This window comes from Pipistrellus kuhlii, unplaced genomic scaffold, assembly GCF_014108245.1.
Source record: "Pipistrellus kuhlii isolate mPipKuh1 unplaced genomic scaffold, mPipKuh1.p scaffold_m20_p_3, whole genome shotgun sequence".
In the NCBI taxonomy this organism is placed as follows: domain Eukaryota; kingdom Metazoa; phylum Chordata; class Mammalia; order Chiroptera; family Vespertilionidae; genus Pipistrellus; species Pipistrellus kuhlii.
Window position 1 is genome coordinate 31,299,674 of NW_023425529.1, and position 27,054 is coordinate 31,326,727.

At 39.8% G+C, this 27,054-nt stretch overlaps 1 protein-coding gene across 1 annotated transcript in view; it reads right to left on the minus strand.

Annotated features, from left to right (window-relative positions):
* Nucleotides 1–27,054, minus strand: part of TMTC1 (transmembrane O-mannosyltransferase targeting cadherins 1) — a 226,651-nt gene that overhangs the window by 38,226 nt on the left and 161,371 nt on the right. Inside the window, exons 11-12 of the mRNA XM_036456258.2 lie at nt 25,254–25,367; nt 9,228–9,371 (exon numbers count right to left, since the gene is read on the minus strand). Coding sequence (XP_036312151.1) covers nt 9,228–9,371; nt 25,254–25,367 — 258 coding nt within the window. The remainder of the gene's footprint in view (nt 1–9,227; nt 9,372–25,253; nt 25,368–27,054) is intronic.

Sequence of the window (27,054 nt, forward strand, 5' to 3'; positions counted from 1 at the left end):
GCTAAAATTCTTAAGAAGGGGTTCCTGGAACCAATAACGTTTTCATCATTGATTCCATAAGAGAAACATCAAGTAGAAATTAGATCTTGTCCATAATGTGCAAATCTTGCCATTAAACATTTGTAGTTTCACAGGGAATTTCCCCTTCAGTTCTGCAGCAGTGAGACAGCTTCTCTGGTGTGCTAAGTAAAAACATTTGCACCATCTCACTTTCCTGGCTCAATCTCAAGGACAGACATTTAGCAAAAAGCAAATAAAACTTCACCATGTTTTCTTTAAGTAATTAAGGATCTGTTAAGTGTCAATTTAGAAAACTTCCTGGACTCCTGTCTAAAATCTCATGACACATCCGTTTAAACTGAAAGCAGATGCTTGCTTTGAAAAAGTATTGACATTTTGGGAGAATTTAGGAAATGCCACAAACAGAAATAAATGGATTTGGCAATCCACTTGGCAGTAGTACAATTTCCCATTAACCACAGTTGTGAGCTTGGAGTGCCTGGCAACTCTTTTAATTTCTATTTCTTTGTTAGGGTGTTTGTTGCTGTTGGATCCAAAATCTGATGTTTTCACACAAAAAAGTATTTTTTTTATGTGTTGGTGGGAAGGAGGGGAGCTGGCTGATAGACTTAGCAGCTCTTTTGAAAAACTGAATTGTGAAGTCAAATTGTAACTGTCCAACTGAGATGATCTTTTTTATTTAATCTTCGCCTGAGGATATTTTTCCATTGATTTTTAGAGAGTGGAAGAGAGGGGGAAAGACAGAGAGAAACATCGATGTGATAGAAACACATCTATTGGCTGCCTCCTATATAGATCCCAATTAGGGCCTGGGCCAGGAGGAGCCTGCAACCAAAGTACGTGCCCTTGACCGGAATTGAACCCGGGATCCTTCAGTCTGCAGGCCAACACTCTATCCATTGAGCCAAACTAGCTAGGGCAAGAGATGACCTTTTCAAAGCATACATTTTTCTGAGGCTCTACTACTATCTTTCCTGTACAGTAAATGTTTAAAAATTGGATCATCCTCTCTGTAGCCTCTTTTATGATCAAGTTTACTGAGCTCATTTTTGGGTGATGTAATGGAAATATTGTATCTAGGTTACTGGTGTTCACCCTAGTGTTTCTGCTTGACTTTTTATGGAAGCCACACAGAACTGTCTGGAAGACTGATTCATAGTGTGCGGTGGTGGAAAAGAATGAATCTTTTTCTTGAACCCCAAACACACACTCAGCATTAAGGAGGCCACCTGCTCTCCCCCTAGGGTGGGTTTGCAGGATCAGATTCAGGCACTGAGGCAACAACGGGAGGCAGCTGGGGTGCCCGCCTGTGTGGCATGAGTGGTCAGGCTTTGGCTGTCTTGAGCATCTGTGTCCCAGCTGAACACGGAGGAGATGGAACGACGGAAAGTTCTGATGTTGTCTAGCCACAGGGCAGCAGAGATGGAGACATGGCTCACGTTAAGACCGGGCACAGGTGGGTTCTGAGGGCGTGCTCCCCCTGAGCCCCCTCCTCCTTCGCTCCTGTGAATGGCTCTTGATGTTCTTTGTCAACAGCTCAGAGCAGCCACTGCCCTGAACCCCAGAAGCGGGATGCATGTCCCACAGTGGCCTTGCTCCTGCGTGTAGGGAGCCAGGTCTGAGCCACAGCGCATGGAGGTGGGCTGGGAGGGGATGGGGATAATGGTGCCAGGCCAGCATCTCTTCGAAGTGCAGGCACATATTTATGTAAGTTCAGCCCTTCAGTGGTTTGAAGGAAGGTAAGGAAATCATGCTCTTAGGCTGGGACCTGAGAAGAGGGCAGCTGAGAGCCTGACTTGGCCAAGGTTTATTCACTCCTCAGGTAAAGGGCCATGTGGAGGGTGCAGTTGGAGGCCTGTCCCTGGTTTTAGGCTCAGGCTGAGAGCTGCCTACATCCCGACTCCGCCCTCGCCCACTGTGTGACTTGGGTTAGATGCTCCAGCTCCTTGAGACTCAGTGGCCCAATCTGTGAAATGTGCAAGTGATTTTCTACCTCTCCAGGCTCCTGGGGGTGGAGGAAGAGGGTGAAATAAACTCTCAGGGGCAGTGAGCTCACCAGGGCATCTGGCGCATGTGCCGATGCAGGAAATGCTGGGACCATGGGCTCCTTCTCCCCCCTCCACCCGGAGTCCCACCTGGGATTCCTACCTCAGCCTCACTGATTGCTTTCTCAGCAAAGGCAAGATGTTGCTTGAATGCAAGCATTGCCTCTGAAGACAAAAGGGTCTTTCGCGTTCCTTTTTGTTCTTCTACTGACACTTCAGTCAGGAGATCAAAGACTTGGAGTCATCGTTAAAACCACGGGTTCCTGCAGCTCGAGAGCTTTACAGCATCACCGGGTCCCAGCCCTTATTTCGAGCTTGAGGGAATGGAGTCTCAAGGAGGTTGAATATTATCTTAAGACCTGCTCATCTGCAGGGGAAGAAAATGTATTCCCAATTTCTCATTCGTAATTAATTTCATACTAAGAAGTTCAGCTTCAAATTAGAAGTGAGAAATTATGTCCCTGGGCTAGTAATAATTAAAAACCGCTAAAACTTATTTCATCTTTATTGGGGCTAGGTCCTATGTTAAGTACTTCCATGCATTCTCGTGTTTAGTTCGAAATGGGAGGCAATGCATTTTCCTAAGGTTGCAGGCTACTACATGGGAAGCTGAGATGCAAACTCAGGCCTACAGCTGTGGGCCTGCGGGGAGTGTGGCAGAGGGGGCAGGTTCTTGAGCCAGGAGGAGCCCTCTGTGGTCTGCCATTCAATTGTCAGTCACTAGTGCTCTTTTCACTGGAGAAGGGGAGGCAGCAGAAAGGTTGAGGGCAGAGAGCCCAGCAATGCTGCCAGTGGGCAGGTGGCAACATGGTGAGTCTGCTCGAGGGAGGGGAGTCTGGGAGGGAGGTTGCCAGAACTGGTAAGGGGACACAAAGAATTGGGGTGGGGGGAGCCTTTGAGGCAAGCTTCACCTCCCCACAGCGCTTCCCGGGCAGACCCTGTGGGCCACAGGCAGGTGTGGGGCCCAGGAAACACACAGACCAGGCCTTCCTCTTCCTGTCCTTCCGCTTCTCCTCCTGGACTATCCAGCAGTTTCCGGTCTGAAAGCCTCTGAATAATCTCTAACAATTTACGTTCCACATTCAGTCTCTGTGTCAGGGCAGAGCTGATTTCCTACAGGATTTAAGGTCGAAAGTTGAGATGCCTGGTCCCCTAAAGTAAGATGATATGTGCAAGAAGAAATTTCCAGTGATTACCCTCATTCCTCTCTCTTTAAAAAAAAAATATAGTTTTATTGATTTTAGAGAGGAAGGAAGAGAGATAGAAACATTAATGATGAGAGAGAATCATTGATTGGCTGCCTCCTGCATGCCTCCATCAGGGGATGGAGCCGCAACCAGGCGTGTGCCTTTGACCGGGAATCAAACCTGGACCTTCTGGTTCATAGGTCCGTGCTTACCTACTGAGCCATGCCAGCAGGGAACCCTCATTTCTCTTTTAATTGATTTGTACCTTCTTTAAGCTACATTTCTAGTCAAGAGTTGTTCCAAGTTATTCCCCAGCCCAGAATAAAGGGACTAGATTGAAGATGCAGCTGGGAAAGAGGATGAGAGTTAAGGAGGGGGACAGAGGAGCCTGCTGAACACTCCTGTCCCTCACACAGAAGTCCAGCCCGTGCAATTACGCTCTGTCAGAAAGATGTATGCAAGGGAAGAAAATGATGACAGTCCAATTTCTTCAAGGGGATGTAAACAAAACCAGGGGATCCTTAAAGCGTGCTCTCCCTCACGGCGCTTCCTGGACAGGGCTGTTTCCTGGCCTCGGCAGGGTTTACTGCAGCCATCAGGGCCAAGAGGAACGAGAAGAGGGACCTTTTCTTGCAAACCACACTGTGGACTTAAAACAACTTACTCATGCCCAGTTCTTTAGTAATCACAGCGTGAATGAGCAGAGTTTTGGTAGGAGAGAGATACTCACAAAAATATTTTCACACAATTAGCAGTGTGTTTATATACAAATAACTCCAAAATCCCGAGGAAGTAGGTAAACATTCTCATCATTTCCCAGATAACTCCATTTTGTAAGACACTGAATATAAGATTATAAAAAATGAGGATAAAACATGTATCAAATGAACTACAGGAGTCCTTGCTTTAATTTCTCAGGTGCCCTACATTTAAAGGGAGGGTGGAAGAACAGTAGATATTGGAAATAGAAGAGAAAAATAATGTGCTGTAATACAGCAATGAACTAAGGAGCTGCAAAGCAGTGGAAGGTGGTCAATGGTGTCATATTCTTCATTTCAGAGAAATCAAAGGGAATGAGAGCTGAGAGAACCTTGGAAATTTGTAGCTGATGTTCAAGACCGCAGCTCCGCTGGAATGCTGAATGAACAGGTGGGAGGGAGGAGGAGCCCCATGTGCTAAGCATTCCTCTTGTCAATTTGATCAGAGAAAGGAAGGAATGAGAACAACTGGCGAGAGTAGCTAAATCCAGAAAGAGTCCCTGGGGTCTTACGTTTGGAAAGGGAAGAATCTGAAGACTCAAGAGGGAATGCCTGATAATGGATGGGATGACAGGAAAGAAACAGAATCAATAACACATGTGGGTTTTACACTAACAACTACTGAGGGCTGAAATAAAAAAAACACTGACGAAACCAAATGTTCGGGTGTGAAGCAAGGGGATTGCTCACCATTGTTGGGCTGAAATGTGGTACAATTACTCTAAAGAACTGTTTGGCAATCATTATTTTGATTTTTTTTTCACCATAAACTAGTTTAGCCTGTTTTAGAACTTCATTTTCAGGTGATCCTTTACTATGTGCTTTTTTGCTATTTGGATAATTTTCTTAGCATAAGTTTTTGAGGCTTATCCAGGTTGTTACATGTTACATTTTTTAATGCTCGGTAGTATCCCATTGCATATACATGAAGTACTTTGTAATTTTTCATGCATGGATACTTGGTTTGTTTACAGGTTTGAGTTATTATGAATATCCATGTGGTGAATATTCACATCCCAGTCTTTTATGTTCATTTTTTTGTGGTAAATATCTTGGAGTAGAATTGTGGATAATTGTATCTATAATGAGATTGGGACTACAGGTAAGTAATGCTCTTGACAAAAAGCTGAGTTTTAATTTTAAGATTTATTGTAACACCCATGTAATTCCTATAGCCAATCATATGAATGGAAGGTACTTTAGGCAATAATATGATTTTTGGAAGGGAAGTTTGATATGATTTTTTAAGAGAAGTTATTTTCATATTGTGCTTCAAACAGCACAACTATTTAATTCAAGCCCAGAATTTAAATATTCTATTAAACTCTTTTGAGCCATCAGGGACTTTTACTCTTTTCATCCATAAAAAGGTTATGCTAATCTTGTCTACTTTCTTTTACATGTTCAATTCCAAGCAAGGCCAACAATAATTAATATAAATTAAGAATTCTGGCATGGAAAACTGCTCCTTATCAATTTGTCACACTGTAAATGTGCAGCACAGACTCATAATAGATTAACTTCAAAGTCCAGTAAAATGGTCTTGAAAGGGGCCAATTATATTTGGTTAACACTCAGTACATTCAGTGAAGTCTACTACTAGGAACAGGTCAAAAGCTCCATCATATAATTCTAAGAATGCAAATAAAATTTGTCCTAGTGCCATAAGATTTCTGAGATGCTGTAAAAGAATCACATCTTATTTAGGACTTCTGGCCTAGAAAAGACTCAGGTTTTTCTCAAAGTCAAGGTCATTAATTAAGGTCTGGCTGTCCAATATAGTAGCCACTAGCTACATCTGGCTGTTGATTCCTTGAAATATAAGTAGCCTGAGATGTCCTGTAAAATATACACTGGACTTCAAATATTAATGATACAAAGGAAAGTATATTCTCATTAATATTTTTAAATGTTCAATTTAAAAAATAATTTTTAAGATTAATTACGTGTTGAAATGGTAATAGCTTAGATACATTGGGGTTTGATAAAATATATTATTAAATTAATTTCGCCTGGTTAGGTTTTGAAATATTGCCAGTTGAAAATTTTAAATTATAGATTCTGACTCATTTTTGTTTGGCAGTGCTGCGGTAGGCTATATCCCAATTTTGAGGTGAACCACAAGGGGCCAGTCGAGTGTGGTGATGAGGGTCAAGGATACTGAGTCAGACAGATCTAGGTTCTATTTCCAGGTCTTCTCTTCCCAGGTCTTTCCCTGCTAAGGAACAAATCTAAACTGTTCAGATCTGAAGAGATAACTTGGGTTCTTAGGATGATCATTAAGTTCTATATTACAAAAAGGGTACAATTTTAAAAGTTACCTGCATAATGAGAAATAAATAGTAAAATGAGTCAATCAAACCCAATTTATAATTTTCTTATCCTCTTTTTGCCTTTGACCATGGCTACGTAGCAGAAAAATAATAAGGAAGGCAAAAGTAAAACTTAAAGTTACCTAAATGTGGATTAACTCAGCTGTTTTCTGAGCCACCTCTCTCTGCTATGGAGGGATATAGTGTAAACAGCCTTTATTGTTTGCTTAAGAAAAACTGGAAGGGTCTTCCTCACAAGAGGCAATCGTATACCATTGAACAGCTAAATACTAAGTAACTTTGGATAGCAAGAGTTATCTGAGCAGCATGAGTAATGGGAAATGAACAGGACAAAGTCCAAGGGCAGGGATTCAATCCTGGGTCTGCCACAGCCTAGTCCAACGTCAGAAGAGATTGCCAAACCTTGGTTTTCTCATCTGTAAAATGGGGATGAGGATAAGAATACCTCTCACAATAGGTTGTTTGCAAGATTAAATTAAATAATGAATATAAAAACACACACCTGTAAACTGGAAAGTATATAAATGCTAGCTATCATGATGATTTTATTCTACTGGAAACTAAGAATAATATACACATATATAGCCACCTTGCTCTCTGGTATAATGTGAAAGAGCAGAAGGTAAACAAGGTTGGCTTTGTACAGAAACTTAACCCCTCGGGACCTTCCTTCCACATCTACTTTGATCACTGAGAGGGCCCCTTAAAAAGCACTTAGAAAACTACAGTCCTATACAAATGTAAAACATGGTTGTTTGTTTGGATAATCACCAAGAGTTGATTTTACTGAAAGAGAAACAATCCTATGTTAGGCATCCCTCTCACTGTGAAAAGCAATCATTACCCATGCTCCAAAAAATATGTCCTTGTACTTTGCACTCACATACACTAATTCTAAATAATAGTCAGTGGCACTCTTATGGGAATTGAAAATGGAAGGGTAGAGTGTGTATCTCTTGTTCAGGTCCTGACAGGATAAAATTTAAAAGAATCTCTGCCTTCTTTTTGAAGTATAGGCACATTCAGCACAATATGATAATCATAGATCACTCCTCACAGGGACTGTCCTTTCATAGACAGGCTTTTAAAGCTGTCTTTTTGGGAAAAACACTCATCTGTGTGATTTCTGAACTCAGTATTATATAATCCAAAAGACACTGACAGGGTTGTATCCACAATGAAGTTATTTGGGCCCTAAGTAAAGACATATACAGATGTAACAAGGACATTAAAAATGAGTCCTTAGAACTTCACATAAATAGGAAAAGAGCTAATAAAAATAGTAAAGTAAAACACACTATCAACCTGTAACTTGTTATCTACAACAATTAGAACTCATTTCTCCCAAAAACATTGTTTTTAAAGGGAGGTTATTAGTACTAATATCTATCTGTATATATAACATTCAAGGAGTAAACAGGAAAGTGAAGAATGTGAATCATAAAAGTTACTGAGGCAATGCAAACAATCCTGTTAGGGAGAGGATAAAGGAAGAAAACACACCATTAGCCTCTCTAGAAGTGTAGAGGCATGGGAGCCAATTAAGAAAGGGTATAGATGGTCAGCATCCTAACAAGTACAGATAAACACAGCACTATAGTCTGATTCCAACCATTTTTGCCTTTTAATTTCCATTTCAACCTTTTTTTTTTTGTTTTGTTTTGTTTTTGTTTTTGTTTAGTTTAGAAGTAAAATTCCAGAGCCACCACCATTTTCACAATCATTGCCAGTACCATCGCCAACATGCTTAGCCTTCCTATTAATAACAATACACGAGGCAGAAGTACCCGTTGGTGTGCTTCTCTGGTGATACTAGTTGCACTATTAACCTTTCCTAGGGCAGTGAGGGAAAAGCCAACGCCAGTGATCATGCCTGGGAAGCCTTCCTAGGAGCAAGGGCTGCTCTAATCATTAATTCCAGGTATCCCTCCCTCACTGTGCTTCTTACCTGGAGTACAAAGTGAGCACGAGTTGTAGTTACGCCATTTAGTTACACCTTTAAGACAGACTGCTTTCCCTAGACCAGCACTTTGCCAAAAGCATGTTCATTAAATATGTGGGAAATGCCTTACCAAAAAAAAAAAAAAAAAAAAAGTGACTTAGAAAATGCTGTATTCCATATTCCCTGTTTGAAGATTCACAGGGCATTTAGCATATTAGACATTTTTGCAATAAAGGAATTATCTTTTTTTTATTAAAGAACATTTATTCTTTCTCTCTCTCTCTCTCTCTCTCTCTCTCTCTCTCTCTCTCTCTCTCTCTCTCTTGTTAATCCTCACCCAAGGATATTTTTCCCATTGAGCCTTAGAGAGAGTGGAAGTCAGGGGGAGAGAGAGAAACATTGATTTGAGAGAAACACATCTATTGATTGCCTCCGGCTTGCACCCTGTGACCTAAGGCCAGGAACTGAGCCTGAAACTAAGGTATGTGCCCTTGACCAGAACTTAACCAGGACCCTTCAGTCCTTAGACTGACACTCTTTCCATTGAGCCAAACCAGTTAGGGCAAAAAGGAACTATCTTTTTTTTTTTTTTTTTCTTTTCTTTTTTTTTCTTTTTCTTTTTTTTTAAGGAACTATATTTAACTCAACTCAGTATTTCCTAAATTCATTTGATCATATAATCCCTTCCTAATCTCACCTCTCTAGAGACAATTTATGAGCAGCTCCCAGAACTAATACTTCCAGAAAGACACTCTGGAAAATACTCTTTTTGACTGATAAGGGATAGAATTAATTCAGATGAGTATTGCATCTTTCCAAAACTTCAAATCTCTAATTATGTCACTCTTGGAAGAGAAGACAACAGCATAGCCAAGTATTGCAAAGAAAAGGATTTCGGGAAATTACAAGGCCACCTGGTCAAAGGTACACATTCTACTTACTTGAGGAGATTCCCAAGATTGAACAGAGCCCGGTTGTGCTGTGGATTTAGCTGGAGAGCCCTCTGATAGTACATCTTTGCCTCTGCTGTGTTCCTTGTTAGTGTTCCAAGGTTGTTCAGGGCACTTGCATGGCGTGGGTACAGTCTGAAAAATTTAAAATATTAAGCCATGAGTGTTGAAAAACATCTAAATTGGACAGTTTACTTGTTTTACTTTCCACCTACCCCACATATGCCACAAACAAAAAGAAACACTGAATTCTTCCTTTATTTTAATGGTATGCGTATGGCAAATCTTTTGTAATGCAATTCTGTTGAGATATATCATAATTGACATAAAGCACTGTATAAGTTTAAGGTATAAAGTGTAGGAATTTGACTAATATATATTGTGAAATGACTGCCACAATAAGTTTAGCTGACACCCATTATCTATATATAATATATAAAAGGCTAATATGCGAAGTGTCCCTTTGGGAATTCAACCAGGAACCCACAAGTTCAATTGCTCACTAGGATGTGTGCTGACCACCAGGGGGCGGTGCAGAGCAAAGGAGTGCCTGAGCCAGCAGCTGGCAGCTAGGGAAGGGAGGCAAATCAATGCTGATTGCCAGCCAGGTCTAGGGACCTTATTCCTGCACAGATTTCGTGTTCTAGGCCTCTAGTCTCATATAAATACACACACACACACACACACACACACACACACACACACGCACACGCACACACACACAAAGTGTTTTCATCCTTATGAAGAGAACTCTTAGGATATACTCACTTAACAACTTTCATATGCACCAAACAGCAGTGTTATTAGCTATAGTCATGTTGTATATTATATCCCTGGGTCTCTTTCATCTTATAACTGGAAGCTTGTACCTTTTCATCACCTTCATCCAATTCCCAAGCTCTGGTAATTAACCACGGATTTTGTTTCCTATGGTTTTGTTCTGTTTTATCTTAGTTTTTAAATTTATTTCAGATTTCACATACAGTACAGTAACACCCTCATTTAACATTGTCAATCAGTTCTGCAACTTTATAATGAAATCTATTTTACCACAGGACAATTGCTATAAACAAGAGTTAAGTTCCGAAGGTATTCATTAGCATTATCACTAAACCTCATTGAATGAAATTATGTTATGCAAGATCTACTATTTTTGTCTTTCTCTGATTTACTTCACTTAGCATAGTGCTATGTTGTCACAAGTGGCAACGTTTTCTCCTTTTTATGGCTGACTAATATTCCACTGTGTGTAAATACAAACCACAACTTCCTTACACCCTTCTGTTTCCACGTCTTGGTTTTGGTAAATAATGCTGCTATGAATATGAGGTTGCAGATGACTCTTGGATATAGTGTTCTCATTTCCTTCAGATATATTCCAATAACTGGAATTGATGGATAATGTGGTAATTCTAATTTTGATTTTTTGAGGAACCTCCATTCTATTTTACATAATGGCTGCACTAATTTTTTCTTTCTTAATGGTCCTTTTCTCTACATTCTTACCAACACTTGTTATTTCTTTATTGTTGTTTTTTAATATTAGCCAGTCTAGGCTTCTGGTCAAAGTGGAGGCATAGGTACATATGGTACTCACATCCTCCCACATCCACATAAAAATTATAACAAATCTTCAGTGATGAAATGCAAGGACCTTCAGTCTCTTTCCAGCAAAGTTATTTAGAATCAAAGGACATATAAAGAGCTTCCTATACAAAAAAAAAAAAAAAAAAAAAAAAAGCTAAGAAAGTTCATCACCAAGCCAGTATCACAAGAAATATTAAAGGATTTTCATAAAAAAATAAAAATGTGAACAATAAAATGGCAGTAAATACATATCTATCAATAATTGAATTTAAAAATACAAAATAAATGAAAAAATAGAGCAGAAACAGACTCATAGATACAGGGAACATTGTCACAGTTGCCAGATAGGGACTTGAGGGAATGGGTGAAAAAGGTGAAGGGATTAAGAAGTATAAAGTGTAGTTACAGAATAGTCATAGGGATATAAAATATGGCATAGAAAATAGTCAATAACATTGTAATGACATGTATGGTGTCAGATGAGTATGAGATTTATCAGGATAATCAGTAAGTTATCTAATGTATCTGATTGTACACCTGAAACTAATATATATAATATTATATGTCAAATTTAATTGAAAAATAAAAAATGATTTAAAAATATTAGCCATTCTAACTGATGGGAGGCTATACCTCATTGTAGTTTTGATTTTCCTTGATGATTAATAATGTTGAGCATCTTTTCATGTACCTGTTGTCCATCTGTTTGTCTTCTTTGGAAATGTTTATTCAGAGTCTCTGCCCAATTGGGTTTTTTGTTTGTTCTTGAATTATATGAGAGCTTCATAGTTTTTGGTTAGTAAATCCTTATCAGATACATGACTTGTAAATATTTTCTCCCATTCTGAAGATTGCTTTTACATTTTACTGATGGTGTCCTTTGCTGTGTAGAAGCTTTTTAATTTTGTCGTCCCACTTGTTTATTTTTACTAGCATTGCGTTTGCTTTTCTGTCAAATCCAAAAAATCACTGCCAAGAATGATGTCAAAATAAAAATAAACTTTATCCCCAAATAACCATCCATCTTGACTCTCTTTATCCACGTTATCTGATCTCCCCCTCTTTCTGTAATGTGCTCCCACCTGGCCTGTTATGGATCTCAGAATAAAAATCCTGACAAACACTAAAAAAATTAACTAATGCACAATAATGTGAAAATAACATTTATCATGTTCAAAGCAAATGTAAAGAATCGGGCATGCATCAATAAGCCAAATTTGTGCTGATTAAAGAATAAAGGGAATCAATTTATTTCCTTAACATAAAACTATAAAGAAGGCAAAAGAGCACAGCTACACAACTTAGCCGTTTCTGCTACATTTAGTGGACATATTTAGCAGGTTCCATCTCTGTCACCCAGAGTACTTTGAATAAGCCTGTGGAGCTGGCTTTTAATGTAAGAAAGCCAAGGTCATGCCCAAGTAATAAAAATAGGATCTGACCTTGTAAAGTCTCTTGACAACCAAATGTCATACTAGCCCCCCTCACCCCCACCCAGACCCTGTTCTGTCCATTCTAAGAAGATTATTTGCTATTAAAAGGCCAGAAAGATAAGTTGCATCACTTTTCCCCAAAAATCTTTGCTTTGAAGGGGTTGCTATTAAAAGGCCAAAAAGACAAGTTGCTCCACTCCAACCCCCCACAAAAAAAAAAAAAAAATCGTTGCTTAACCAGCGTGTTCTGAATTTATTTGCCAATGTCTGTGGTCGGCAAATGGTGGCTTGTGAGCCACATGTGGCAATTTGGCCCCTTGAGTGTGGCTCCTCCACAAAATACCACGGCCTGGGCAAGTCTATTTTGAAGAAGTTGCATTAGAAGAGGTTTAAGTTTAAAAAATTCAGCTCTCAAAAGAAATTTCAATTGTTGTACTGTTGATATTTGGCTCTGTTGACTAATGAGTTTGACTAATGAGTTTGCCAACCACTGGTCTATGTCAATCTCCCTTCCCTACTTCCTCACTGAAAGCTATGAACTCCCTCAGAACTAGTATTTTAAGAAGACATTCTGGGTAATGCTCCTCTTGATTGACAATATAATCAATTCAAATAAATGTAACTTAATTATTCACAATGAAGTTGAAGGCTATGGGGAAAGTTGTACTATAAGAGGGAGTTGGGGACAATTAAACATCTCAGGCCAGAAAAGGGCTGTTGTTTGCTTCTCTTTGGTGACTTCTTAATTAGCAAAGACAACTCCAGGGTCCCTGCTACAGCCCCCTAACACCCAATCTCCCAGTTCTGGAGGCACGGCGAGTGTCTGGTGCTCTCTCTGCAATGCCCCTGCAGGGTACCAGAGCTATGATGAAAGGCAAAAATAAAATGCTCTTGTATCTTTCTCCCCCCCCCCCCCATTCACTCCATGCCCATAAATCTCCTGAGAAGCTTGTGTCTAGCAGTTATTTTAGAAGTGGTTATGGAGAGCACATTACAGCCAGGGCTCAAATTCTTCCAAAGAAACTTTTTTTTTTTTATGTTGAGCAAACTCTGTGATTGCCAGATGATTTAAGAGTTGTCCAGAGAACATGGTGAGAATAATTCTATTAATTCCTAGATGACAAAGTGATAATAAAAATAATAAAAAGCATTCTGGAAGCTCAGCAGGCGTGGCTCAGCGGTAAAGGTTGGGATGTCACAGTTCAGTTTCAGGTCAGGGTACAACCCAAGTTGCAGGCTTGCTCCCCAGTAGGGTGTGTGCAGGAGGCAGCTAATCAATGATATATTCTCTCTCTCTCTCTCTCTCTCTCTCTCTCTCTCTCTCTCTCTCTCTCTCTCTCTCTCTCTCTCTCTCTCTCTCTCCTTCTCCTCACCCCCCTGTATCTCTCCCTCTTCTTCTCCCTCTCACTTCCTTTCTGAAATCAATAAAAAGAATATATTTTTTAAAAAGCACCCCAGGATATCTGCCTTCTCAGAAGAGGTAATTTCATAAAACTTGATCTTTCCCTTGTTTCTTTAGGCTTTGAAGCTATCAAAATAAACAAACGCCTGAGGTGAAAGCAAACTATGGAAAAGGACAGTCCACATTCAGTAAGAGCTTCCACAATGGGCTCACTTCTGTGTCAAAGTTCTGGTCTGCACAGCTGGCCTCCAGCTGGTGCTCAGCCCTTCTTTCCTGACTTTGTATTCACTCAGGACCTCACTGCCATTTAAATGAATGGCATGCACTTTCAAAGGTCACTGACTACAAAACTGTTTTTCTCTCTCTCTCCCATTTTTTTGTCAAATCAGAAGCCAAATGTAAGTCTGTACTTAACTCTCAAAATGAGAACTAAGTAGTGAGAAGGAAAGTAAAAACCTTTAGTATGCCTTGTGCTCCAAGGTTGCAAAACCATGAGGCTTAGGAAAAGAGGCTCCATGTTAGTTAGCAGAGTCTCAACCCTTCCAAGGAAAGGACGGCTAGCACTTCTGGTGATTTACTGAAGCTGTTACCACGCACAGCCCTCCACCTAGAAAATGAATAGCTGTTGTTCATTCCCGGTAATAGTAAGGGTCTTCTAGCAATATCTCGTCTCGCTGGTTTATCTGATTAGGTTCACCTCATCGCAAAAAGTACTGCATTATGGATGAAACAAAGCTGAATTCATTAAAAGGATTGATTCTTCAACAGCCAGGTCAGGAAAAAATATCACTTTTTACTTTGATTTTTATATAGAGGTAGACATTTTCTTAAAACAGAGAGTCTTTTCTTGTGTACTGAAGACCTATGCAAGAACCTGACTTACTTTGTGCGTTTACTTTTTAAATAAATTTGTATTTGAATTAACATGGGTCTAATACGTCAATCCTGAGTTCTCCAGAGAGGAGTTTTCTATTGAAAAGATGAATAATTTAAGAGGTGCTTATGTAGCTACATCTATTGTCCGAATAAATTAAGCCCATCTTGACTCTGACTTCTGCAGGAATGTTTTACATAAGTTCTGCTAGTGATCATTCCCTTCTCCATCTAAAAACAACCTCAACAAAAGCGACACTGAACTGCAGCACAGTGGTCATTGTCAGGCCTACTTAATATTTTTTTTAATGATTTTAGAGAGAAAGGAAGACAAAGGAAGAAAGAAATATTTATGTGAGAGAGAAACATTGATTGACTGTCTCCTGCACACCCTACCAGGGATCGAGCTGACAACCCGGGCATGTGTTCTGACCAGAACTAAGCCAGCAACTTTCTGGTGCAACTTTCTGATGCCCAACCAACTGAGCCACACCAGCCAGGGCAGGCCTATTTTTCAAAGACCATTGTAACTGGACTTTCTTCCTCATAGCTTCATTCACCATATGCATTGTGTATGGGGGCTCTCTCACTATTTCTTTACTATTTTTATTTCAATCAGTTAAAATCTTTAAAACTTATTGTACAGGAAAGGTCTTCTATTGTCAAATAGTTATGTGGTATCAGAGAGTTTATTTTTCCTCTATAAAAAAGAACTCTAAGTACAGAGATACAGTTCCATTAACTAAAGATTATTTTTCAATTATTAATTTACATTTGTAATAAACAGAAATCCATTTGAGCATTTAAAGGGTTCTTGATTTTTATCAATTGGCAGAATTAATAAAGTAGATAGTTAAGAACATTAGCATTCCCCTCTATTTGCAGTCCTCTTATCTGGGAAGAATGAGCACAAATAGCATGTTAATAGAAACAGTAGCCTAAGTGGGAAACAGAAGAAAATGGGTCCCCAAAGACCTAGTATATATTCATGGTATTTTTTTTACATTTTAGAGGACTTTTTCTTTTTCATACATTATCTCATTTAACCTCCCTCGTTCTTTAAGTAAAATTATTGTATTATCTTATAGTTAAGGAAAGGGATGCTGGGAGAAATTAAGTAAATAATAGATTATTAAAACACAAAGAATTACCTCAGAAGTCCTTGAGAGAGAGAAGTAGAAACATCAATGATAAAGATAACAGAGAATCATTGATTGGCTGCCTCCTGCATGCCCCCTACTGGGGATGGAACCCATATGGGTTCATGGGTTGATGCTCAACCACTGAGCTACAGGGGCCGGACCTTTGTGTTCATAAGTGTTAGAGGGCTGATGGTTCCAACAGGTCTGTTTTCCCAAACAATTTATGAGTCATTCCACCATCAGCAAATAAATACAAATTAAAGCTTTCATTTTGAATAAGTTATCTTTTTGTTACCTTGACAAATCCATTCAACTATGATCTCATAGGAACTATACTGTTTAGTGACAGAAGTAAAATAAACTTGGGAGACATAGTTACTGAGATTCTTCTTCGACAAAAAAAACTGTTTCTCCGGCCATACAAAATAATTATGGTGTCTCTGAGAAGCACAGTATTATGCAAAGCAATCCACAATTAACAACACCCAGTGCATACTCTCTGATCCACTGTTCTCAAGCTTTAACCACTACTAAAGATATGAGATGTATAGGTCTAATTTTTGGTTTTACATTTTTTTTTAGTAATTTACTTTAAATTTGGTACAATCTGCTCAAAATTTCATCATGTACCTTTTAATTCATCTCATTGTTTTAAGTCATATAATATCATATGTTCAAACTTGCAATTTTGTTTCAGAATATACACACCCTGATTTATTTATCTGATTCTCATTCCACACATTATTTTATTTTAGGTTAACTATGCTAAAGTCAGATGTTTAATTTTTATTTTCTTTTGAGAAGAAGAAGAAGAAAAAAGAATCCAAAAGAAAAACATTTCTGGGAAAAAATTCAACCATGACACCTAAATTTCACTGGACTAGAAAATAGCCAAAGTAAACTTATTTTCAGGAGTCTGCAGCATATTTTCAGCCATAATTAGTTTCTGGCGTTCCTAAGTGCCTGCCTGGTTCCTTCATGTTATAAAATTTGAATCACCATGTCACTAATTGCACCTGGGTGACATTGATTATTTATTGGTTAGCTTCTTTAATTGTTTGACATCGCCATTAACACCCAGCAAATGTCTTCCCAGTTTCTTTTTAGAATGTAATCCTTCCTGTCCATTACAGACCTGCCTTGGAAAAACCCCTCAGATGAGATTTAGGGAAATGGGATACACTCTTCACAAGGGGTCAGCCAAATGATCTGACCTCTCACAATGGGTGACCTTCAGCAGGATTCTGAAGGACTCCGCCCAATTGATTTTCTAAGACAATTCAGAGTAAAACCATGCTCTCTGAGGTCCTCAGGAAATGAGTCATTTTAAAATGGCTGACAATTTCCTGATTCCTGAGTATTTACCTCCAGAGGATGAGGAATGTACTGAATTAACTACTTCTCTGCTCTTTTAAGTTGAAAATGATGAACCTAATTTAACCTTTCTCAGAGGCGTGGGGTGATCACGGCGGACTTTGGTGTCTGTGCCAGATGGATGGGAAATCCTTTGGTGGAGTGGAAAAATAACTGTGTGTGGAAGCAGCAGCCATAGGTGACTTTCTAGCTGTGTGATTCTGAATGCATGCCTGTGCTTTAGTTTGCTTTCTCTGCAACAACAAGGTTAATAACATATTGACCTTCTGTGAGAACAAATCAGCTTTTATGTGAACAATGAGCTGGTGGCTATGAAAATGCCCGTCATCGTACCTATTACACTGCATCCATTTAAGGTTGGGGGTCAGCTGCCGGACCTCTGGGTGGTTTCACTTGGCTCCCTCCACAGCCCTAATGAACGCATGCCAGGCTGAAGCTGCCAGCACTCCTCCTCTCCTACGGAAAACGTAGCCTCCAAAAAACCATTCTCTCCACTGCTGTTCATGGCCTTTGACCGGTTCCCATCAGTCCAAATAACATCCATTATTTCTTCATCGTTAACCCAGGGAACACTCACGTCATCTGTATCCAACTCTTTCCCCCATACCACGGGTTCTCCAGATGTGAAGGACGGGTGACCTTCTCCATTTGAAGAATGCAGGGGTGTTCTTTGTCAAACACTCACTCCAAAGCCTGTCTGTCCTTCATCATCTGAAGCAAATGGTCCCACAGGCACCAGAGCAATTTCCTCCAAGCCTTTTCGATATGCTGGACACCAAGTGGAATTTCAGACACGTGCAATTTTAACAACTGCATCCGAGATTATAAAGAGGATTCAACGTCCTCTGTGACAGATCAGTGTGCTTGTGGAATCCTTACTGTAATCACAGTTCATAGCATGTATAATACTGATTATTGGATCAACTTAGAAAAAAGGGAGTGGGGTGCAGGAAGAGTACCATATTCCTAACCAATAATACCAACCAAGGAGATCATGAAGAGTGGGGAAGAGAGGGATGCATTTCCCTGATAGGCATGTTGGGAATTGGGGTCACCATTGGTATACAATGGACAGGAACTAGGAGGATTAAACATTTTGCAATGCATAGGACTGTCCTGCATAATGAAGAGTTTTGTGTTTTTTTTTTTAAATATATTTTATTGATATTTTACAGAGAGAAGGAAGGGAGAGAGAGAGAGAGCTAGAAACGTCGATGAGAGAGAAACATCGACCAGCTGCCTCTTGCACACCCCCTACTGGGGATGTGCCTGCAACCAATGTACATGCCTTTGACCGGAATCAAACCTGGGACCTTTCAGTCTGCAGACCGACACTCTACTGCTGAGCCAAACCGGTTTCGGCGGAAGAGTTGTTTCAACTAAACTGTCGAGCACTCTCTCAGGGAGAAACACTACTTGTCTTTATGACGGTGTCCTCTGAACCTAAGGGGCCCATGAGAGAGATTTTATGCATTATATTAATTCAGTTTTTCTTTCAACAAACATTCATTGAGTATCTACAATGTGCCAGGCCTTCTGCTAATGGCCCGCAATAGAGGGTGATCAATGCAGTAGAAAAAAATGAAGCCAAGAAGGGAAATAGGGTATATTGGGGGTGGCTACACTTATTTTTAATCCTCATGAAAAGACATGTTTAGAGAGAGGAAAGGAAGAGAGAGAGAGAGGATGAGAGGGGGGGGAGGAGGAAGAGAAAGAGAGAGGGAGAGAGACAAAGATGGGTCACCCTCCACACATGCCATGACCAGGATGGATCCCATAGTCTAGGCAAGTGACCCAAACGGGAATCGAACCAACAACCTTTCTGTGCACAGGACTATACTCAACCAACTGTGCCACTCTGGCCTGGTGTGGCTGTACTTTTAAGAAGGGTGACCAGGAAGGCCTCATGGAAAATGACATTACATGAGGAATCCTAAAGAAAGGGAGGGAATCAGCCATTTAGAGAAGAGAAAGTGTTCGGGGAAGAGGAAATGACAAATACAGAGTCGCTGAAATAGGAATGTAGTGTGACTGGTTGTGCCTTACGTCTGGAGCCCTAGTAGCTAGAGTTGAGCGAACAAAAAAAGTAGGAGATGAGGTCTCAGCAGTAAGATGGCCAGGACTTGCAGGGAGTTGAGACTGCTACAGGGGCTTTGAGTTTCCCTGTGAGTGAGATGGGAGCCAGCAGTGTTTTGAGCATGAACTGCTATGAATGGAACATCCTATGGCTGCTGTGCTGAGAACAGACTGAAGGGTGTAGGGGAGGGGTGAAAATGCAAAGACCAGAGAATATTACAATAATCTAGGGAGAGATGATGGGTACTACATGTGGACAGAAATGGTCAGATTTTGGATATATTAATAACGTTTACTGAGTTTATTATTACCAGGTATTAAGACATTGTTTTAAGCCTTTTGTATGAATTGTTTTGTACTATTCCAACCCAGAGGTAGGTAACACCACTATTCTAATTTTAATAGAAAATCTAAATGATAGTCTGTTAAAACTCATATTGACATATAAAAAAATCATAAATTAAGCTCTTGCACCATGCAGAGGCCCTATTCATGTGTGAGGTAAGTGTTCCCTAGCTGCTGACAGCTCACACTTCTTCCCTGGGCATTGCTCTCAGCCTCAGAGTTGCCTCATTCAAGACTCCCTCCCTGTCTGGGGCAGTGATCAGTTTTAAGGGGGTATAAAGTTCCAGCTCCTATCTAATCAGGAGGACTCTGAGGGGTTTTCCAGAGCTCCCATGGGATCAGCTGAAGCCTCGTACTAATTGCACTGCACTTCAACTCTCTCCGCACATCTTGCTTCCCTGGCTTTCTTCCTTGGTGTTTCAGAGAACATTCTTGAATAAACATTCTGCAGGCAAATCCCTGCCTCCCATTGTTTCCTGGGGAATCACAGCAGAAAAGAGACAGAGAGGGCAGGATAAATTATGAAACTTCCATTTGGAAATTTAGTCCATAAGTATGTCCATAATGTGGCCAAAATTCTGCCTTTTGTCAGAATGAAATATGCTAGATTCCTTAAATTAATGAATAAAACTGCGGGATCTAACATATATATGTCTATATATTTATACTTCTGTAAGTGAAAATGCCACACCAGTAGAAGAACGCATCTCCTTTTCTTAAACCTGGCTGACAAAGACATTGGAATTTTAATTCTTTCCAGAGATACATGGCAGCTGGTATCCCAGGCCACATGCAGTCAGTAGAGTTATTTCAAATGTTCATTCAAAACAGGCTGTATAAAGAAGGACTTTTTACATAAACCCTGATTTTTAAAAGATGTTCAAACTCCACCAATTTCATAGATAGCATTTTGCAAAGGAATTATAATAAAGTAATCTTATTGATATACTCAGGACATCAGTTGAACAGTGGGGCACGGTTTGATTTCTCTAGACTCTAATGATATGGCATTTCTTCAATACTCGTTCTTTTATTACTTCCCATTTCCACATACACTTATTGTAGTCTAATGAGATCTCCTTGCCAAGTTCCAGTGACCCACATAGGATACAAAGGATTACATCAATGGGCACTACTCTCATGACAAGTCTTTATTTCATACATTCAAAAATTCCAGTAAGACGTCTATTCTTTCCCATGCATTAGTCGGTTGAAAGCAAGTGTAGATTTCTTATGTCCAGGGCCATTAAAAACACATTCTTTCCCTTTTAGTTATGCCCATAGAAAAGAACCTTCTCAGGAACTTCAACCCCCGTTGAACACATTTTTCTCTCCCTTCAGATTTTCTGTTTAAAACATCAATAACAGCCCAAACTGGTTTGGCTAGGGTGGATAGAGCATCGGCCTGTGGACTGAAGGGTCCCAGGTTCAATTCCAGTCAAGGGCATGTACCTTGGTTGTGGGCCCATCCCCAGTAGGGATTGTGCAAGAGGCAGCTGATCGATGGTTCTCTTTCATTGGTGTTTCTAACTCTCTATCCCTCTCTCTTCCTCTCTGTAAAAAATCAATAAAATATTTTTAAAAAACATAGTAGTTTTAAAACAAAAACAAACAAACAAAAAAAAAACATCAATAACAGATATATGAGGAGCAGACAAGGCGGCTCTAAGGGACCCAGGGCTGGCCCAGGACAACTTGAGCACCCCCAGGGCAAGGCCTGCATTTTCCGCATGATTGGGTTATGGGAGTGGAAGGGGGGGAGGGATGGTGCAGGGTGTGGAATCTTAAGTGATTTATTGTGCATTTCATGTTGAAAGCATATTTGTGAAAATAAAATAGCTGTCTAAGTGACGGGGGATCACAGCCCTTTTATCAGGATGGAATCCTGCTCATGGCTGGTATCCAAGCTCCTGAAACAGATCAGCAGACCTGGGCGTGGCCAGGCATTATTCTAGTCAGGTGGGAGGAAGAAAGCATCTGGGGGAACAAATGTTCAGCAGAATCTGTGGAGAGACCTTCCTGACCCACCTGGACAAAGACAAACGCTACTCTCACTCCTGGCTTCGAGATTCCTGCTGACCCACCCCTGTGAGCCAGCCAGTAACTCAGTCATGTCTGGAATTTAAATGTAAGATGAAAAAATAGATTCCATGACTCTATCAACTACAGTGCAAACTCTTTTAAAACAGCTGTTCTCTGTAAAACATGTCAGTAGATACCCACAACTTAAGCTTTCTCTGTAAGCCTTTAGCTCCCATGGGCTGAGCTGCAAGGCTGCTAAGAGTCTATCGTGTTTATGAACAAAATTATTCCAGTTGAAGCTTTTATTGCAATTGTACGATATAGTAAAATATTGTGTAAACAGATAAAATATAAATATAAATAAGAGAGTTGCTATTTCCATTAAAACTAAGCAAATACTCTGAAAGTACTTTAAAAAAAAGAAGCTGCTCAAAAAATTGCCATTGAATTAGATGTGTGAGATCATTGTAAAAGACTGGAGGAGTATAATTAGAAAAATCTCAAAGAGACTTATACATTTTTATTTCACTTTAAAGTATTGAAACTGATCAGCATAGAAGTGAATTATGGGCGTGGCTTTGCAGCTTCTAATCAGCAGACTCTTACTCAGAGGAAAGGACTTGGTTTGACAGTAGAAGATCGGTGAAGGAATGTAGATGTGAAATTTTGGGGTACAATAAAAAATTCAAGAGCATGCATAAATTGTTTTAAAACTCTTCACCTTTAACAGACTTTTAAAACTATTCAGCAAAAACACTGGCCACGTACACATTCAGTGTCTTCTACACTTCATCCAGGCAGGGCCACTATCTCTCCGTTTGGATTTATGGGATGAGGCATTTCCTGGGAGAGCTTGTACAGGAAGAGCTGAGATACCGGGTGATCTCTAGCCTTTCTATTTCCGTACAATAAGGTATAATGGCAGAAACTTTCCCCAGGGTAACTCAGAAAGCATCAGAGCTACCTGGCAGACCCACCAGGGGTCTTCTGATTCTCCAGCAGACAGAATTGCAAGCCTTACAGAATCCACCCTGGGCACAGACATAAGAGCTGCCTTTCACAGCAAAGCAAAACTGATACTTGTGTTGGGAAAGAGTCCTGGCATTTTTCTTTGATGATGTGGATCTTAATCTGAGTCTATAACCTCAGCTGTAGCCTTTTCCTGGGAAGACTCCCCTTGTACTCCAGAAATGCTTCTACATGGTAAAAAAAAAAAAAAAAAAAAAAAAAAAAAAAAAGCTTAAAAGAAGCAGTATAGTCATGTGATATACAATAGAATTATCAGCCTAATATAGTATATTTTTAGAACTGTAAGCCAGAAAAAAAAGATATTGGTATTGACACAACCCTAATGAGTAATTTCACCATTCCCACTGGGATCTACATAGTCAGTACAACAGGAATGAGTAACGGTTGGGCTGATTTCAGATAATATCACCTTCAACCCTGCATCTCTCCTAATCATTCTCTTTCTTACAGTGTGCAAATATGGAAAACATCAGATACATTGAAGTTGAAACAGAGGTGGAATAGTTGGGAGGGGGAGGAATTTCTGTCTCAGCAATTCCCACAAAGAAATAACAATATAAAAATAAGGGCATTCTTCCAGTGGTGAACAGTCCTGGTATTTTCCTTTTCTAACACACAGTGGCAACTTATTTAAATTATAAAACACACACAGCTAGGCTAGTGTGGCTTAGCAGTTGAGTGTTGACCTAGGAACCAAGAAGGCACCAATTCTGACTCCCAGTTCAGGTACATGCCTGGGTTGAAAGCTCCATCTCCATTGGGTATGCAGGAAATAGCCAATGGATGTTTCCCATCAGTGTTTCTATCTCTCTACCCCTGTCCCTTCCTCTGTCTCTGAACAACAACAACAACAACAACAACAACAACAACACACACATACACACACACACACACACACACACACACCTACACACTACCCACATCTGTTGAAAATTCACCACAGAACTATCCACACAAAAATAATGATACTTTATTTTAGATCAGAAGTATTTTTGAGCCTGGTCTGAGAGAGTGAAATGTTTCACTAATTACTATGCAGTGCATTTACAGCTTTCACTGTTTTTCCTCATTTCTCAAGGGATATACTTCTTCCAGAAGCACAGTTGCTGAACATTTATTTTTATTGTTTCATGGGAGAGAAGCTGAGGTACCCAACTGGCCACTATAATTCAGTAAAATCACCTGCCAGAGAATTTACTTAACTTATACCTTTGCCCCAAGCTGTGCTTCAGGGTCTGTCATATTTTCCTGTGCGAACTTGAGAGAAAATAGTCTGTTAGAATAAAACAAATTTAAAAAGATACTGATACACTTCCTTCCAATTAATATTTTTCACACAAACTTACTGCTCTTTTCTTTCCTTCAAAAATGCCAACTAACATGATATGCCAATTGTTAAAGCCAAAATACAATTTACGTGTATCCTTGAAGAAATATGCCTTTTTAAAAAGGACATTTCTTCATTGCCAAGGTGATATGTGTTCATTGTAAATATGTGGAGCACTAAAGAAAGTTAAAAAAAAATTAAACCATAATCTTACCAACCCATGATAAGCATTGTAAACATTTAGGTAAACTGCCTTCCAGTGAAAGAATATCATTCCTTAACATCTTAAAAGCTATCTTCTATTCCTTAATAAAAACATCTATTCCTCAGTAAAAAGCTTTGTTACAAGTATTCTTCCAGAACCTAACGTTTCTTGTAATCTTTGGGAAAGTATTTGACAGCGAACTTGATGTGACAGTTGAAAATGCTTGCTATACTGAATATTAAGTAACAGGTTCTAAAATCTAACAGATATTGACTGATGAACAATATACTTGAGCAGAACACTGTTCAAAGGGATAGTTTTTAAAAATCAGTTCAGTTACTTTAAGAATGAGAATTTCAAACTGAGCTTTGAGACAATACGATTCGGTGCTTCAGTAAAATGTATTTGTTTGGTTTATATATTTTAAATATGTCCTAGGATGGAACAGGAACAGAAAATTTGACCAGATGTGAGTCAATCTGTAGAAGCATGGAAAACTCTTCAGGAAGCTTCGGTGACCTCCTGGTATTCAGTAAAAAGGAGAACGCACCTAGCTTTATTTTGCCCACATTTGGAGATTCTGAGGCTGTGTTAGTTATTACGTATCCACAGGTTCCATGATAAATATGTTCATTATCTGGGACCTTTTGGAGAAGAGCATCTTGAAAGCCAGAGTTGCAATTTTCAAGAGTACTTAAGAGCAATATAGAGTGTTGCTGATAATTTAGAACTTGAATTTTTAGTTTCTCTCCAAATACATCAAGCCATATTTAGTATACTCAAATGTCTTCATATAAATCCTTTCAGACAGTTGGAAGCCTATAGTGGGGACAATTCACTTGAGTAAATATCCTGAGAACTTATATTTTTGACAACCAACTTCGGTTTGCCTGTGGGTGTGTGTGGGTGTGTATGTGTGTGTATGTGTGTGTGTGTGTGTGTGTGTGTGTGTTCAACTGAGCATCACTTCATTTTGCAATGTGTAGCAGTGAAACTTTTACAAGCATTGAGATAAAAGCAAGGTGGAGTTACCATACTAATAACAGATTTGAACACTGAGCCATGACTCAGAATCCAAGGTCTATACCATTTCCAAGGAGATGTTCATTGTCATGAGGAAGAAATCAACCCCCCACATCTGAGAGAGGTGAGTGAAATGCAAGGTCTGAAAGGCACAACAGTGACACCCATATGACTCTTACTTGAGGGCTGTTCTGTAGTGGTAGATCGCTTCTCTGTTCCGACCTTGATCCTTCAGGAAATTTGCGTAGTTGTAGTGAACCTTGGCATTGTGGGGCAGAGTTTGAACTCCAGACCTAGAATTAATAAAAAGGAATTTAAAAAAGAGCAACAAAGAGTACTGCTTAGGAATGTTGTCCTTCATATCTATCTATCTATCTATCTATCTATCTATCTATCTATCTATCTATAAAAGCCTAATATGCAAATTGCCCCCTTGGGCAGGAATTCTACCAACCAGGAGTTTGACTGCTCACTATGACATGTGCTGACCACCAGGGGCAGCATGGAATGAAGGAAGGACCCATTGGTAGCCAGAAAAAGCAGGCCCCGGCTAGTAGCTGGCAACCACTAGGGACTCTACCCGTGCAAAAATTTTGTGCACTTAGCCTCTAGTTTATATTTCTTTTTAAACCCTAAGCTGAGGATACGTTTTTATTGACTTTTAGAGAAAAAAGAAAGGAGAGAGAGAGAGAGAGAGAGGAGAGAGAGAGAGAGAGAGAGAGAGAGAGAGAGAGAGAGAGAGACATCACTGTGAAAAACATTGATAGGCTGCCTCCAGTATGAGCCCCGAATAGAGATTGTACCTACAACCCAGGTATGTGCTCTGATCGGGAATCAAACCAGCAAACTAGCAACCTTTTGATCTAAGAGATGATAATCCAACCTACTGAGCCACATGGCCAGGGTAGTTTCCTTCATATTCTACTCACAATTTCATGAGTAAAAAGTCCATTGCACCCTTTTAAGTCAAGTCTTTCACAATTTGTGAATTATATGAGTTACTTAACATGCTTCAATGGAAAACTATGAAGGCAGTGCTTAGTGGCCCACAACTACACAGTCATGCTAACTGCACCCGAAGCAGAGGTGACAGGACATGGAGATGGGTGAATGGTTGGAGAACAACCCTGCATGTTCAGGTTAATTCATTTGTTCCTTCCTTGATTCCTTCATTCGCTTACAGATTTTCATTAAAAATTTGAGATTATCTACAAAAAATATTCATTATAGGATGAATGAATATGGATTGGCCTCCCTATTAAGTTTTATTAAAAATTAACCTTTACCATGGACTAAGTCTGATCTATTTTTTAAAACAAATGTCCCACCCATGTGACTCAGTGGTTGAGCATCTACCCATGCACCAAGAGGATGCAGGTTCAATTCTCAGTCAGGGCACATGCCAAGGTTGCAGGCTTGATCCCAAGTAGGAGTTGTGTAGGAGGCAGCTGATCAATGATTTTTCTCATCATTGATATTTCTATTTCTCCCTCTTCTTTCCTCTCTGAAATCAATAAAATATATTTTTAACATTTTTTTTAAAAAAAGGTAGCTAGGATATTTTGGGGGGATGAGGAATGAGGCTGAAAATATGGACCATAAATTCATATCAGGAACAGTTGGCATCCTGATTATTTCCCTACTCTGCACATCCGGGTGGCTTTTTTCAATGATTCTCTCGCTCTCCAGCAGAAGGCAGTTTACTCTCTAGAAAGGCCCTCACTCAGAAACAACAGGTCCAATTGAAGTTTGGGGGCAGAAGCGCTCCTCAAATGTAGATCAAGTGAAATCTGTATTCTGAACATTGGGGATCCCCCCGTTCTTTCATCACAGAAAGCTCTCTGAATGCTGGCAGCCAGGACTGGTCCCCCAGGGAGGAGACTGGAGGAATCCTCTGCTCTCAGTGGAAAGATTTACAAAGGCTGACCTTCAGCGGGTGCTCCAGGGAAACCATCCATTTCCTTTTCCCCCCTGTGGGGG